The 15,565-nt window shown below is 43.5% G+C and overlaps 1 protein-coding gene across 2 annotated transcripts in view; it reads right to left on the bottom strand.

The window, feature by feature from the left end:
- The window catches only part of LAMB4 (laminin subunit beta 4), a 269,670-nt gene that overhangs the window by 21,656 nt on the left and 232,449 nt on the right, over window positions 1–15,565 (bottom strand). For both annotated transcript variants that reach the window (XM_088480192.1, XM_088480193.1), the window contains one exon: window positions 14,863–15,016. In XM_088480192.1, coding sequence (XP_088336318.1) covers window positions 14,863–15,016 — 154 coding nt within the window. The remainder of the gene's footprint in view (window positions 1–14,862; window positions 15,017–15,565) is intronic.

Genomic DNA, 15,565 nt, shown 5'->3' with positions numbered 1-15,565 from the left:
GAATGGTATACGAGGTGCGGGATATGTTAGACACCCCACAAAGGATAATGTACCACTCTACAGTTTTAAAAGAAAATCCATCACAAGTAGATGAAATGTTGTCCCAAATTCCAGATTCCCTTTGGACAAAAGATGGACAGGACACTGGATTAATGGCAGACGTAAGCCCGGTAATGATACACTTAAAAAGCGGTAGGCAAGCTCCACTAAAACAGGAAGTAGAACTAGGGGTGTTTCCAATAATCGAGCGATTATTGCAACAGGGAATTTTAGTTCGTACAGCTAGTGTAGCCAACAGTCCCATCTTTCCAGTAAAGAAGAGTGGTGGGAGGGGTTATAGGCTGGTGCAAGACCTTAGAGGTGTTAATAAGGTAGTAGAGAGCCAATTCCCTGTAGTGCCGAATCCAGCTGTCATCCTGATGCAGATCCCACCAAATGCAACCCATTTCACTGTCATTGACCTCTGTTCTGCTTTCTTCTCTGTGCCTCTCCACCCTGACTGTCAGTACCTATTCGCATTTACATACAGAGGTGTGCAATATACATGGACACGATTGCCCCAAGGTTTCATAGACAGCCCCAGTATTTTCTCCCAGGCATTGCATGACTGTTTACAAGCTTTTCAACCTGCCAATGGATCAGTTCTAATTCAATATGGGGACGATTTATTGCTATGTTCTGTGTGAATGATACTAAACTTTTGTTACTTCATCTCTCGCAAACAGGACACAAAGTGGCTAAGGACAAGTTACAGCCGTGCCAGCCCAGAGTAAAATATTTGGGACATTGCCTAACCCAGGGGTTACGACATCTCACAAATGATAGAATCCAGGCCATACAAAACATGACACTGCCGCAGAATCAACAGCAAATTCGTACCTTCTTGGGAATGTGTGGATATTGCCGAATGTGGATCCCAGGTTTTTCTATTTTGGCCTTGCCTTTACAGGAACTAGTCTCTTCCTCAAAGCCCGATCGCGTCACACACACTGAGGAATCAGAACAGGCTTTTCTTAATCTTAAGGATAGCCTGACAAAAGCTCCTGCATTGGGAATACCCGATTATGAAAAACCTTTTGATTTATATTGTACGGAAGCCGATGGTTGTGCTGCAGGTGTCCTTACACAAAAACATGGTGATGCCAGTAGGCCCGTAGCATACTACAGTGCCCAATTGGACACGGTAGCAAGATCACTCCCCACCTGTTTGAGAAGTGTAGCAGCTACCGCTTTATTGGTGAGTAAAAGTGAGGATGTAGTATTGGGCCATGATATGATTGTCTACACTCCCCATGCTGTATCTGCTCTGTTGAACTCAGCTCAAACCAGACACATCTCCTCGGCTAGGTTCACCAAATGGGAACTAGCCCTAATCGCTCCTGCAAATATTACAGTTAAACGTTGCAGTACGCTGAATCCAGCAACATACCTGCCATATGTACAACATGATGTACAAAGGGTGGAAGGAGAGGAGTTGCTGGCGGGAGGTGAGTTCAGCAGACATGATGACACCCACGATTGTATGACATATCTGAATCAGACCTTTACTGCTAGACCTGACATACATGACACACCTTTAGAGAATGTGGATGTGACTTTCTATACGGATGGGAGTTGTCATAGACAAACAGACACAGGTGAATTATGTACAGGTTATGCTGTTGTAAATGACACAGACATCATGGAAGCTAAACCTCTCGGTCCTCCTCACTCAGCCCAGGTGGCAGAGTTAGTAGCACTGACTAGAGCATGTGAACTGGCAGCAGGCAAATCTGCTAACATTTACACTGACTCGAGGTACACGTTCGGTGTGGTGCACGATTTTGGGGCTCTATGGTGTCTGAGAAATTTTATGACAGCAGCAGGCACACCAGTTGCACAGTCCCGACACATAAAACATCTCTTAGAAGCAATCCAACTGCCCAAAGCAGTGGCAGTAATTAAATGCAAAGCCCACACATGTGAGGATGACCCAGTGTCACTGGGCAACAACAGAGCTGACGAAGCTGCAAAATGGGCAGCAGGGTTAAAAATGCCTTCTCCAATTGAAACAATTATGTCATTCCAAACCATTGATATGCTGAAATTAATTGAGATGCAAAATTTGTGTTCAATTCAGGAAAAATCCATATGGAAGTCCAAGGGGTGTGGGCAAGAGTCCTCCGGGCTCTGGAGGGACGGACATGGTAAGCCAGTAGCCCCCAAGGCATATTACCCCAGCCTGGCTGAAGCAGCACACGGTCTGACTCATCTGGGTAAACAGGGCATGTGCAAGTTGGTGAGGGCATACTGGTGCGCACCAGGGTTTCTTCACAAGCAGAGAAGATAGCAATGTCCTGTCTGACCTGCTTGAGAAAGAACATAGGGAAAGCAATCCCTACCGAACCGTCCCACATTCCACCGACTGATGGACCTTTCCAGGTGATACAAATTGATTTCATCCAATTACCACCCTGCAGGAACCTTAAGTATGTATTAGTGTGCACAGACGTATTCTCTAACTGGGTTGAGGCCTACCCAGCAGCCACTAATACTGCTGCGTTTACTGCCAAGAAAATAGTTCAGGAATTTGTATGCAGGTACGGTATCCCTAGAATCATCGAAAGTGATAGGGGTACCCATTTCACAGGTGATGTTTTCCAAAATATGTGTAAGCTGATGGGTATTAATAGCCGACTTCACACCCCCTACCGACCGCAAGCCAGTGCCAAGGTAGAGAGGATGAACGGGACTATTAAAAATAAGCTAAGTAAAATCATGGCGGAGACTGGACTAGGATGGCCAGAAGCTTTACCTTTGGTCCTACATAGTATAAGGACCACTCCTAGATTTCCTCTGAATCTGTCCCCATTTGAAATATTGTTTGGTAGACAACCTCATTTGATTATAAGTCCACAGGAAGATCTAAAGGGTAACAACGAGGTAACTGTAAAGTATCTTATATCAATGAGTAAGCAGTTAAAGCAACAGCAGCAGAAACTGAAATTGTTGTCCCATGATATGCCTGAAATGAACTGCCATGATGTTGAACCAGGAGAATATGTAATGATCCGAAATTTCTTACGTTCAGGTTGTTTGACTGATCGGTGGGAATGTCCGTACCAGGTGCTGCTGACAAGTACTACATCTTTGAAGGTGGCCGGGAGAGATACCTGGGTCCATTCCACTCACTGTAAAAAGGTCAATCAACCGGTGGAGAAACAGGTCGGAGACAAAGCTGATAGTGTGGATCTGTCACTCGTGAGCTTGTTCCGGGAGGATTGAAATGGTTGTAGTGAGATACCTGAACTGAGAGAAATTTGCAGGTCTTGTTGTGACAATGGACGGGCCTGCTGTGTTCATTTTCATATTTTCTTTTAGAGTGTTCACCATCCTGGTCAGTTCGGGAATACCCAGTGTCTGTGATGGGAGACCTATTGAGGAAACAGGAGCTGATGGCAGTGCTGATGGAGTGGAGAAAGGAGGAGTGCAATGCCAATCAGGGGAGTGTCTGACCAATCTTAGTACTGTTATTGTTAAGAGAGCTGTCATTCCGGATACTCGGGGAAGGTGTGAAGGGTTATCGTCTGAAGATTCCTGTATTTGTGAGTTTTGTGGGTCCCTAGTTGATGAGAACTGTATTCAACGGTGCCAACCTAAATATAACCCGTACTGGGGAGGGTATCCTTTAGAGGATTATCACAGAATGGTAGGCAAAGTGTTAAATCAAACCGATTGCTGGGTGTGTTCACATGTTCCACAGGGACAGCATAATGTAGGGTTGGTGCCATTTCCGCTGAATATCACGGAAATTTTAGAATTACAAAAGGGGAAAACATTGGATGGAAAATTCCTCTCATCCAAACCGCCTCATTTCAAACTCTATCAATTTCAAGTAGATAAATCACTTTTGTGTTTAAACATAACCAACCCCAATAAACCCGGAGGTTGGGAAGTGACGGGGAATAATCAGACGATGACCTTCTCACAAAGAGCTGATAATGAGTCCATAAACTATGATCTGCTACGCTCAATTAAATCAAGTGGGAAATATTTTAGGTACCGGTATACATTGAGTTCCACCAAAGAAATGATTGGTAAAGTACCAGATGGTTATTATGCTAAAATAATACAACCAGAAACTTGCATATACCAGATGGAAGAGCCTGAGATAGGATTGTTTGCAAGAGAAATGTGTTTAATGATAATGATGCATACCATTCCTTATATTCTCCCTGATAATGTATATTTTATATGTGGAAGAAAAGCGTATAAATGTCTCTCCCCGAGTTCCGAAGGTTTGTGTTATCTGGGAAGAGTTGTCCCAGAAGTTATGACCCTCACACATGTTGAAATGTTGGGAATACATAAAAACACACCGTCACCATATTTTCACACACAATATGAACACAAAGGTAAGAGAAATATGATACCTGGTGATATGCATAAAGCCGCTCAGTTAATCAGTGAGACAACTGGCTTCCAAGTTTTAGCCGCCCTGGATCCCACCAGAATTGCTAGGGGTACATTAAATTTTAGATATATCCAGGAACTTGCTAAATTAATAGATAATATCACCGAGATGTACGATGACACATTCAGGTACACAGGGACAGAATTGCAAGCGTACAAGAAAGAACTAGGGCAACACAGGCTAGTGTTGAATTATTTAACTGCTGTTACTGGAGGGTATTGCGTAATGTTAGCCACCCAATTTGGAGTCAAGTGTTGCACTTATGTCACCAATGATACCAGCGACCCTAAGGAGGTGATAGACCAGAAGATGGATGAGATTCTGCAGCTAAAGTGGGAATTTCGTAAGAACCATAACGCATCAGTGGCTGAAGCTGGGGAAAAGTTAGAAGGATGGGTGTCATGGCTGAACCCAGTGAAATGGTTCTCGGGTCTAGGAGAGTGGGTCCAGGAAGTGGTCGCCAGCGTAGGCAAATTCTTGATCCTTATACTGATTGTCATCATAGTAATTGGCATATGCGTCCGGTGTGTTCCTATTGTGTTGAAGTGTGGAAAATGTGAAAACAGAGTGAAACGAAGGGATGAAACTATGATGGTGGTCAGAAATGATAATATGTATACCGAGGTAGATACAGAACTGCACTACAACCCTGAGCTAGGAAGTACCATCATTTAAATGTATAATATTTAGACATGCATAGAAGATATTATTGAAATGTTATTTATAGAACACCCAGACAATGTAAAGTCTCAAATTCCCCTTCAAAACTACTGTTATAAGACTGGTGCATCCCCACATCTGTCACATGATTTCCCAAGATCCGTGGTGTGAGTATAATAATAGTTTTATGCCCCCGCCTAGAGACACATTGTTGATGGATTAAGAACTACCTTGTGCCATCCCATGATAACACTAAATAATATGTGAATGTAAGCCCAAAATAAATTTTTATAGCAGATTGTGATAGCATGTTGTTTGCTATCAAAGGGTGGACTGTCGAAGCTGAATAATTGGCTGAGACAAGTTCAGTTTAAAATTTAATCGCGGCGATGCCATCTTGCGAATGGCCGCAAGACTCCATTTTGGAAATGAGATCGCAAGACACCATTTTTGTGGTCAGCGTCAATTCAAGTTATAACTCAGGAGCTAAGAACAGATGGCAATGTTTTTGTTAACCTACCAAGGGCAACTGGAAAAACAAGCTTTCTGAGTAAAAGTAAATAAGAAGAGACAATGGGTATTTTTACATACAAATTGGGAATCCCTGGATGCAGATAAAGTATAGTTGTGGCAATATTAATATAATATCTACACAATTGGATTTGTCTGAATCCTAGACAGGATGGCCCCAAATTCCACAGCTTGAGGTGGTAATACATTTGCATTTCACACAAGAGTCTGTGAGAACAAAAGAGGTTTTGTTTTCCTTTGAACACACAACAGGTGGGGGCCTGCTGACAGAGGGCATGTAGAACTACAACCCTCATCCATCCACACTGCTAGATGTTCACTTCGTGTAAGAGAAATTATGCACTTAAATCTCACCCATTAATAACTAGCGTCCTTATATCAAACCCCGAATACTCACACACTACATATTCGCACACAAGGTTCCATTGGCATCAAATTGTATGATTCAAGTTGGTTAAGTTAGTTTAAATGCTAAGAAATAGAGGTTTTTGATATCTAAGGTATTATACATGATAAGCAAGGTGTGTTTGGTTTCGTTCTGATGCATACGCTTTTTACAGAATCCCGGTGTTATCGGTGGAGAGATCGCATCATGCAAACTCAAGTTTCGGATCGCAGAATTTACAAGCAACAAAATGTTTAGTTGATGGAATGTTACAGGAGGCGTTACCAGAAAGACTCCGGCTGTTAGAGGCAGGGAAAGTCTATTTGAAACAACCTGTTAAATGTGTCGTTACATATGCTTCTCCTCTGGGAACCAATGAGATCAGCAGGAAGTTCCCCCTTTGTCCTGTTTCAGTCTGGGGGGGAATAAATACATGTGTCCGAACACTGGTTTGCCAGTTCATGCTGAATTTTGGGTGAACTGAGGATATCTAGTCAGAAGTCTATCTCTGGGTCCAGAGGCGGAGCATATGTATAACAGTACTTGGGTCTGTATTATTTCCTTTTACGCCTAACTTGTGTATGTATAGATTGCGTGTAACTGACTGCACTTTTACCTGAATAATACTTGTGCGTTGGAAACACAGATTCCACTCCTGTCTTTATTTGCGGTTAAACTGCGTACGCAATTAGCGTTCTGTTTAGAGGTTTTAGGCAGGGTTTTGTCTTAGAGGTTCTAGGCAGGTGAATCTTAGAGGTTTATAGGAAGGAATATATTAAAAGGTTTATTGACGAATTCAACAAGAATATAGAAGGTTGCGTTCCACCGCGTCACAACCTTTTGCTTCAGGTAATGGCAGGGTAGGTTCAAGAGTGTTTGCTGGCGCTTCAGTCTTCGGCACGCAGTCGCTGAGTGACGAAAGTGGCCAGAAATATTTTGGGCCACCCATAGCGTCTCCTGCACGCCCCTGTCTTTTTTCAGAAAATTCTGCACCACCAAATTTAATGCGTGAGCAAAACATGGGACGTGCTGGAATTTGCCCAGATGTAATGCCCGTACAATATTGGTGGCGTTGTCAGATATCACAAATCTAAGTGGGATAAGCCATTGGGTGATGATTTCCCTCAGTTTCTCTAAGAGGTTGTCAGCGGTGTGCCTCTTATTGAAACCGGTGATACACAGTGTAGCCTGCCTTGGAACGAGCTGGCGTTTCTGAGATGCTGCTACTGGTAATGCTGCTGTTGTTGCTGCATAAGGCGATACATCTACCCAGTGGGCTGTCACAGTCATATAGTCCTTAGTCTGCCCTGTTCCACTTGTCCACATGTCCGGCGTTAAGTGAACATTGTGTACAACTGCATTTTTTAGGACACTTTTTCTGACGTCTCTGAACATTCTCAGTATCGCCTGCCTAGTGAAGTGGAATCTAGATGGGATTTGGTACAGGGGACACACTACCTCCATCAATTGTCTAAATCCCACTGCACTAATGGCGGATACCGGCCGCACGTCTAACACCAACATAGCTGTCAAGGCCTCAGTTATCTGCTTTGCTTCAGGATGACTGCTGTCGTACTTCATCCTCCTTGCTAAGGACTGCTGGAGGGTCAATTGCTTAGTAAAAGAAGTAGTGGTGTTCCTACTTCCTCTCTGGGATGATGAACGACTCCCAGCAGCAACAGCAGCAGCAGCAGCAGTAGCAGTAGGCATAGCAATGCAGGATCCTCCCGAGGAATCCCGGATAGGAGAGTCAGTCATACCAGTGATATTGCCTGCAGGACGACTTCCGATCCTGACTGAGGAGGAAATTGACGAGGAGGGAGTTGACTGTGTGATTTGCAGGCGCTTGGATACAACAGGACAAAGGGATTTAGGTGCCCCTGGACTGCTTATGGTCTTAGCCACAGTTTCTGAACTTGACAGTAACTTTTTATGAACACACTGCAGGTGACGTATAAGGGAGGATGTTCCTAGGTGGTTAAGGTCCCTACCCCTACTTATTCCACCTTTACATATGGCAAGACAGTTGTTGTCCGGATTTGGATAAAAATATTTCCAGACCAAAGAGGTGGAATGTTTGGTCTACTGCCCATGATGGGCTTTTTCATCCCACGGACAACAACTGTCTCCCCCGGTGCCTGATTTAAACAAACCATCTCACCATCAAAATCCTCCTCGCCAACTTCCTCCTCAGCGCCAGTTACACCAATATCCTCATCCTGTTGTACTTCAACAGTGACATCTTTAATTTGAATATCAGCAAGTGGACTGTGGGTGCTCTTTCCAGCACTTGCAGAGGGCATGCAAATGGTGGAAAGAGCCACCTCTTCCCATCTAGTGTTGGGAATGTCAGGCATCGCAACCGTCGCTACACTTGGACTCTCCATGGGGATTTGTGATACATTCTTAGAATTAGAAAGCAAAGTTCTTTGCTGTGCTTTTGCCAGCTTAACTCGTTTGATTTTTGTAGCAGGAGGAGGGCTTCCATCGTCATGTGAAGCTGAACCACTAGTCATGAACCTAGGGGAGGACCTTAGCCGTTCCTTGCCACTCCGTGTCGTAAATGGCATATTGGCAATTTTACGTTTCTCCTCAGACGATTTCAATTTAATTTTTAAGGTAATTTTCCTGAACTTTGCCATTTAGGATTTTATATGCGCTCTACTATGACATTGGGCATCGGCCTTGGCAGACAACGTTGATGGCATTTCATCGTCTATGTCATAACTAGTGGCAGCAGCTTCAGCACTAGGAGGAAGTGGTTCTTGACCATTCCCTATTTTATTTTTATCTGACAAATTTTTGTCCTCCATTTATGTGATATTGATGCACATGCGGCTAAGTCACACACAAACACAGAAAAAGATTTTTTTTTGCAGCGCACTTTGTGGGTTACACCACCCTTCAACAGACGAGCCAGCCGGACCTTTACTTATGACACAGGTGCACGCTTGGCGCTGCTTTCTTGATGTACGTGCGGCTACAGCGCACACAAGTCACAAGCACAAAAAGATTTTTTTATTTTTTTTGGAGCGCACTATGGGGGTTAGACCACCCTTCAACAGACGAGCCAGCCGGCCCTTTACTTATGACACAGGCGCACTCTTGGCGCTACTTTGTTGATGCAGATGCGGCTACTGCACACACAAGTCACAAACACAGAAAAAAATAAAAATAAATTTTCCAGGCACTTTGTGGGTTACGCCACCCTTCAACAGACAAGCCAGTCAGCCCTTTACTTATGACACAGGCGCACGCTTGGTGCTACTTTGTTGATGCACATGCGGCTATATCACACACAAGTCACAAACACAGAAACATTTTTTTTTTTTGGTAGCACTTTGGGGGTTACACCACCCTTCAACAGACGAGCCAGCCTGCCCTTTACTTATGACACAGGCGCACGCTTGGCACTACTTTGTTGATGCATGTTCGGCTACAGCACACACAAGCCACAAACACAGAAACATATTTTTTTTGGAGCGCACTTTGGGGGTTACACCACCCTTCAACAGACGAGCCAGCCAGCCCTTTACTTATGACACAGGCACATGCTTGGCGCTACTTTGCTGATGCACGTGCGGCTTAAGCACACAAGTCGCAAACACAGAAAAATATATATATATTTTTTTGGAGCGCACTTTGGAGGTTATACCACCCTTCAACAGACGAGCCAGCTGGCCCTTTACTTACTTACTTCTCGCTACTTTGTTGATGCACGTGCAGCTACAGTACACACAAGTCACAAACACAGAAAAAAAAATAATAATTTTTTGGAGTGCACTTTGGGGGTTACACCACCCTTCAACAGACGAGCCAGCCGGCCCTTTACTTATGACACAGGCACACGATTCGCGCTACTTTGTTGATGCACGTGCGGCTACAGCATACACAAGTCACAAACACAGAAAAAAAAATAATATTTTTTTGGAGTGCACTTTGGGGGTTACACCACCCTTCAACAGACGAGCCAGCCTGCCCTTTACTTATGACACAGGCGCACGCTTGGCACTACTTTGTTGATGCATGTTCGGCTACAGCACACACAAGCCACAAACACAGAAACATATTTTTTTTGGAGCGCACTTTGGGGGTTACACCACCCTTCAACAGACGAGCCAGCCGGCCCTTTACTTATGACACAGGCGCATGCTTGGCGCTACTTTGTTGATGCACGTGCGGCTTAAGCACACAAGTCGCAAACACAGAAAAATATATATATATTTTTTTGGAGCGCACTTTGGAGGTTATACCACCCTTCAACAGACGAGCCAGCTGGCCCTTTACTTACTTACTTCTCGCTACTTTGTTGATGCACGTGCAGCTACAGTACACACAAGTCACAAACACAGAAAAAAAATAAATAATTTTTTGGAGTGCACTTTGGGGGTTACACCACCCTTCAACAGACGAGCCAGCCGGCCCTTTACTTATGACACAGGCACACAATTCGCGCTACTTTGTTGATGCACGTGCGGCTACAGCACACACAAGTCACAAACACAGAAAAAAAAATAATATTTTTTTGGAGTGCACTTTGGGGGTTAGACCACCCTTCAACAGATGAGCCAGCCGTCCCTTTACTTATGACACAGACGCACGCTTGGCGCTACTTTGTTGATGCACGTGCGGCTACAGCGCACACAATTCACAAACACAGAAAAATATATATATATATTTTTTGGAGCGCACTATGGGGGTTACACCACCCTTCAACAGACGAGCCAGCCGGCCCTTTACTTATGACACAGGTGCACGCTTGGCGCTACTTTGTTGATGCACATGCGGCTACAGTACACACAAGTCACAAACACATATAAAAAAATATTTTTTTATTTGGAGTTCACTTTGGGGGTTAGACCACCCTTCAAAAGACGAGTCAGCCCGCCCTTTACTTATGACACAGGCGCATGCTTGGTGCTACTTTGTTGATGCACATGTGGCTACAGCACACACAAACAGAAAAATAGTTTTATTTGCACTTGGGAGGAGCACCCCTGATGGACAGAGCACCCACCTGGACAACACTACAAAACCCCTTTAGGACTACAGCCTTTATGGGACACTGTACAACACAGCCCAGCCAGCCCCTATGGACTTTGAAGTGGACACAGCTCCTAAGGACAACAGACTGCACAACACAGGGCAGCCAGCCCATATGGACTTTGGAGTGGACACAGCCCCTATGGACAACAACAGCAGCACAACTCCCACCCTCCCGTTTCACTGTCCACAGCTGGAGTGAAAAATGGCGCAGACGAGGGGACCTTTTATTAAATCCAAAACCCGCAAGAGACAGCGGAATGATGACATTTTGCCTTGATTTCAGATCCAAGTCAGGCAGGCAAACTCGAACCTGACTCGAATCCGGCTTGGATCGGGGGGCTCGGATTTCAGAAATCCGAACCCACTCATCCCTAATTATATATATGTGATTATTTTGCAATACTTCAATTTAATCAAATCCAGTGCCGGATCACATTATATGTTTTGAATATATGCTTGTCTGGCCGCCAAGTCAAAACAGGTACAGGCTCATACACTGCTTAAAATGCCGTGGTGCAGAGGCTGTGGACAAATCCGAAACTTTTGTTTATTTAGAGGGGGAAGACAATGAGGATCCTGTGCTTCTGATCAGAAAGTTTGATGAAACTTGTGTCAAAGTAAAAAATTTAATTATGGACAGGCACCCATTTAACACTGCAGTGCAGGACCCAGGTAATAATATACAGTCATTTGCTGCATGGCTCAAGCTCCTCCATTCTCACCACATTCATGACATTTTTGGGCCTATTCATCATCGGAGGCCAGGCAGCCCCGTGAGTTGCGGCGGTGGATACTTAAGTACTCTGAATAGCAGCGGTCCTTGCAATCCTTAACACTGCAACAGAAGTAGCAGTGTCACTTATCAGAGACTACTTGGCCGATTGTGCCTTCGTGATCTGAGGTCACGCATGCGCACAGACAGGTTGTAGTGAAGAGGCAGCAGAGGATTCTGCTCAGATCTCTCTTCACAACCCAGGGCCTCCTTCCAATAGGAAGGAGCTGGGCTCTGGAAACCAATGCCATCTGAAGATCATCTCAAACTGTTTCTTCTTGCTGAATATTAGGCGGCCCTATCGGGCCCCTAAGAATGAATGGGCCTAGCATTACAACATGTGTAATAGGCCCAATTAGTGACAATTTAAGAAGCAAATCCAGCTTATGGGCACAATTCATCACCTGGACATGATGTTGTCACAATTTGTATGCAACAGAAATACTCTCTGTACTCTCTGCTTTTTTTTGCAATCCTCAAATATTGATCAGTTTTATGTTAAGACTACAATTTAGAAATAAGCTACAGCATATTCCCTGCTCAACACTAAATGTGTCTGTACATTTTATATTTACACTTTTGAACAGTGCACCTCTTGTGATTTTTGCAAATCTTTGTGCACTTCTAATGGAAGCATTTTCTAAGAGGCCCATTTATTAATGATTGCATTTGTAATGTGATCTGGGCATGATATTAGTGCCCATGATTTCACTGCAGGATCATATCGGACGAATGTTTTACTGAGTACCTGCTGGGAAAGGGGCTCTGAAAGATTTCAGTCTCTGCAATATGCTGGGAGTGAAGTTACTGCGTTAGCGTTTTTTCACTCCAGTGCCGGGACTCCTGCACACGGTCTACAGACCACACATGTGTGGCGGCCATTGCTGGGGGAGGGTTCCTATGGAAACCTCTCCCAGCTAGTTATGCGATATGTAGTTCATAGACTACAGCGACTTAAGTGATCTTCAAATGGCGTAAGCTGCTTCGCATTCCGGAACTTGGTAAATCTCAAGGTGGCCACACCCATGGCGATCTGTACACGATCAGCCGATGTGTACGATTTGTTTACGATTTCCCCTGAAACTCTCCCCGGCAGCTCTGCACACGATCTCCACACGATCTGCACACAATTTGGTGTCCAATCTTCATATGATCTCTCCTGCATCCAGACTTTCACAGTGCATCGCGTCCTAGATTGTCAGATCTGCCCTACTGCATAGCAGATCTGAAGATGCGATGTGCGACCAGCGGGGACGTGCATCGTGATCGTTAGTGGGGACTCACGATTTACTCAGGATTTAGCCATATTTTACACGATCTGTCCTTCCAATGTGTCGGAATCGGCAAGATCGGGTAAAATATCGCTATGTGTTTGGCCAGCATAAGAGCATTGCATCCCCCATATAAACATATTGGGGTTGTGGTGCTGGCGGAAATGGAGGGACAGCAGCTGATATCGGAGATATCTGCTGTGATGCCTCTATAATACATCTGAGGGATATTTTATATTTGCGGGTATCCCCCGAAAATGAGTGTTTTCGTGGAATACACTGCAAACATGAAATGATAAATGGGCCCATCAGAGTGAAGAGCAGGCATGTAACTTCATATGCACATGGGGCTAAAGTAAACATGGTTTTGTTGTACGCATTGTAGTATGCATTCTCTGTGTGACATAATTTTGCCTCTTAGAAGATTAATATTACGGCACTCTATAAACATCCACAAGTATACCTGTATTATCATCACCATGAAAAAAATGGTACCAACCTCTACTTCAGCGTTTTTCAACCACTATGCCATGGCACACTAGTGTGCCAAGAACGGTTGTCAAGAGTGCTGCGGCGATCAGCTCAGCACACTTGTGATGTAGTGTGTTTTTCCTGTGGAGGCCAATGTGTGTGTATATTTTTATGTGGGAGCCAATGTGTATATTTTTTCATTGGTCACGCACACCGCATAGCCGGATAGTGTGCCTTGGAAATTTTAAAATCTTGTGTAGTGTGACTCGAGTTGAAAAGATTGAAAATCACTGCTCTACTTGAAAACAAAAATAGTTTTAACACAGATGCAGCTTATAAGTAGAGATGTGCGCAGACCCCAGTGTTTTGGTTTTAGTTCTAAATCTTTATTATGTTTTAGTTTTGGCAGAAAAAACCCTCAAATGTTTTAGTTTAGGTTTCTTTAAAATTGATGAAAAAACAGCTTAACTAATGTAATTTGGACCTGTTCTGTTCCTACAGTATTATTAACATCAATAACATTAATTTCCACTCTTTTTAATTTGGCCACCTCACAGCTCACAATATTGCTTTCTCCAATATTGGTTAAAGGCTGCAGTGAGCACAAACACATGGCAGTTTAAATATAGCACATGTATGCAATATAGTGGCACAGTAGTTGCAGACAGGCTGGCAGTTTAATAAACTAAAATACCCTATAGAATGTTTTCATTATTCAAGAACTAATAGACTAAAATTAAAGCCTAGTAGAAAATATAATATATTACAAACATACTTCTTCAAAGCCGCTAGTTCAGATGCTGCTGGTAGCAGCAAAACAGTTAAATAAACAAAAATGTGTTGGGTCCCTCTAAAATCAATAACCAGCCCTGGACCTCTAAGCCTGGTCTTGTATTGGAAAATAGAGGGAAAATGGCATGGGGTTCCCACTATTTTCCAATAACCAGCACCGGGCTGAACCACCCGGGGGGGATAATGACATGGCCGAGAAACACAAAAAGTGGGGTACCTCTGCCATAACATTAACCAGACCCAAACTGGTCAAACCAAGGGTGGAATTCCTCAGAAAGTGGGGACCACAAAATAAAATGGGGTCCCCCCCTCCCGAGGAACTACAAGCCCTGGTCTGACAGCCTGAAATTAAAAATACAATTAATTAATTCGGAATCTCCTTTTCAATATAGCTACAAATACAATATATTGTACTGTCTGAAACCTATATGCTGCTTATTTCTTTCTAGTACCTATGTAATGGATTATATATGTCAATTACCTGCTATGCGATTAAATTTTGCATCAATTTCATTCGCCAAATCTTCTGCATTTTGTTTCAGTTTTTGTAGTCTTTCTAAAATTCCTGGAGGTATCTCCCGGTTCTTTAGCTTTTCCTTGAGTAATTCATATTTATCATTTAGGTTATTGAGGCTCTGTGAACATCATAAAAAAAACAATTAAGGCCATTTATGAAGAAAACATGTAACATCATAGTTACAATTGCATTGTAATGTCCTAAAAGTTAATGGGTTAGCTGGGATAGAGATAGAAAACCATGAAGTCTTTCTAGGTATGTGTGGCACTGCAGGGATTTTAAGCTCAATAAATGACTATTAATGTGCAACTCATTGTATCATGACTACTGACAGTAAGCGGTATCCAATTAGCCCCAAACATTGTTCGGGCGCTAATTGACCACCGAGATCGACGAAAAACTGTGATTTTTTGCCGATTATCCCTGGGTTTCGACAATTTTTTTTTCACCCTATACAGTTTGAGTCTCCCATATCCAAAATGCTTGGGACCAGGGGTATTTTGGATAACGAAATATTCTGTATTTTGGAATAATTGCATACCATAATGAAATACCTTGGGAATAGGACCCTAATTTACACACAGAATGCATTTATGTGTTATAGACACCTTATACACACAGTCTACAGGTACGTTTATACAATAAATTTAAGAATTTGTGCCTTAGA

Source organism: Taudactylus pleione, unplaced genomic scaffold (genome assembly GCF_031769625.1).
Source record: "Taudactylus pleione unplaced genomic scaffold, aTauple2 ptg000251l, whole genome shotgun sequence".
Classification (NCBI taxonomy): domain Eukaryota; kingdom Metazoa; phylum Chordata; class Amphibia; order Anura; family Myobatrachidae; genus Taudactylus; species Taudactylus pleione.
Note: the sequence above shows the minus strand (reverse complement) of the source record. Positions and strands in the feature narration are given on the sequence as shown.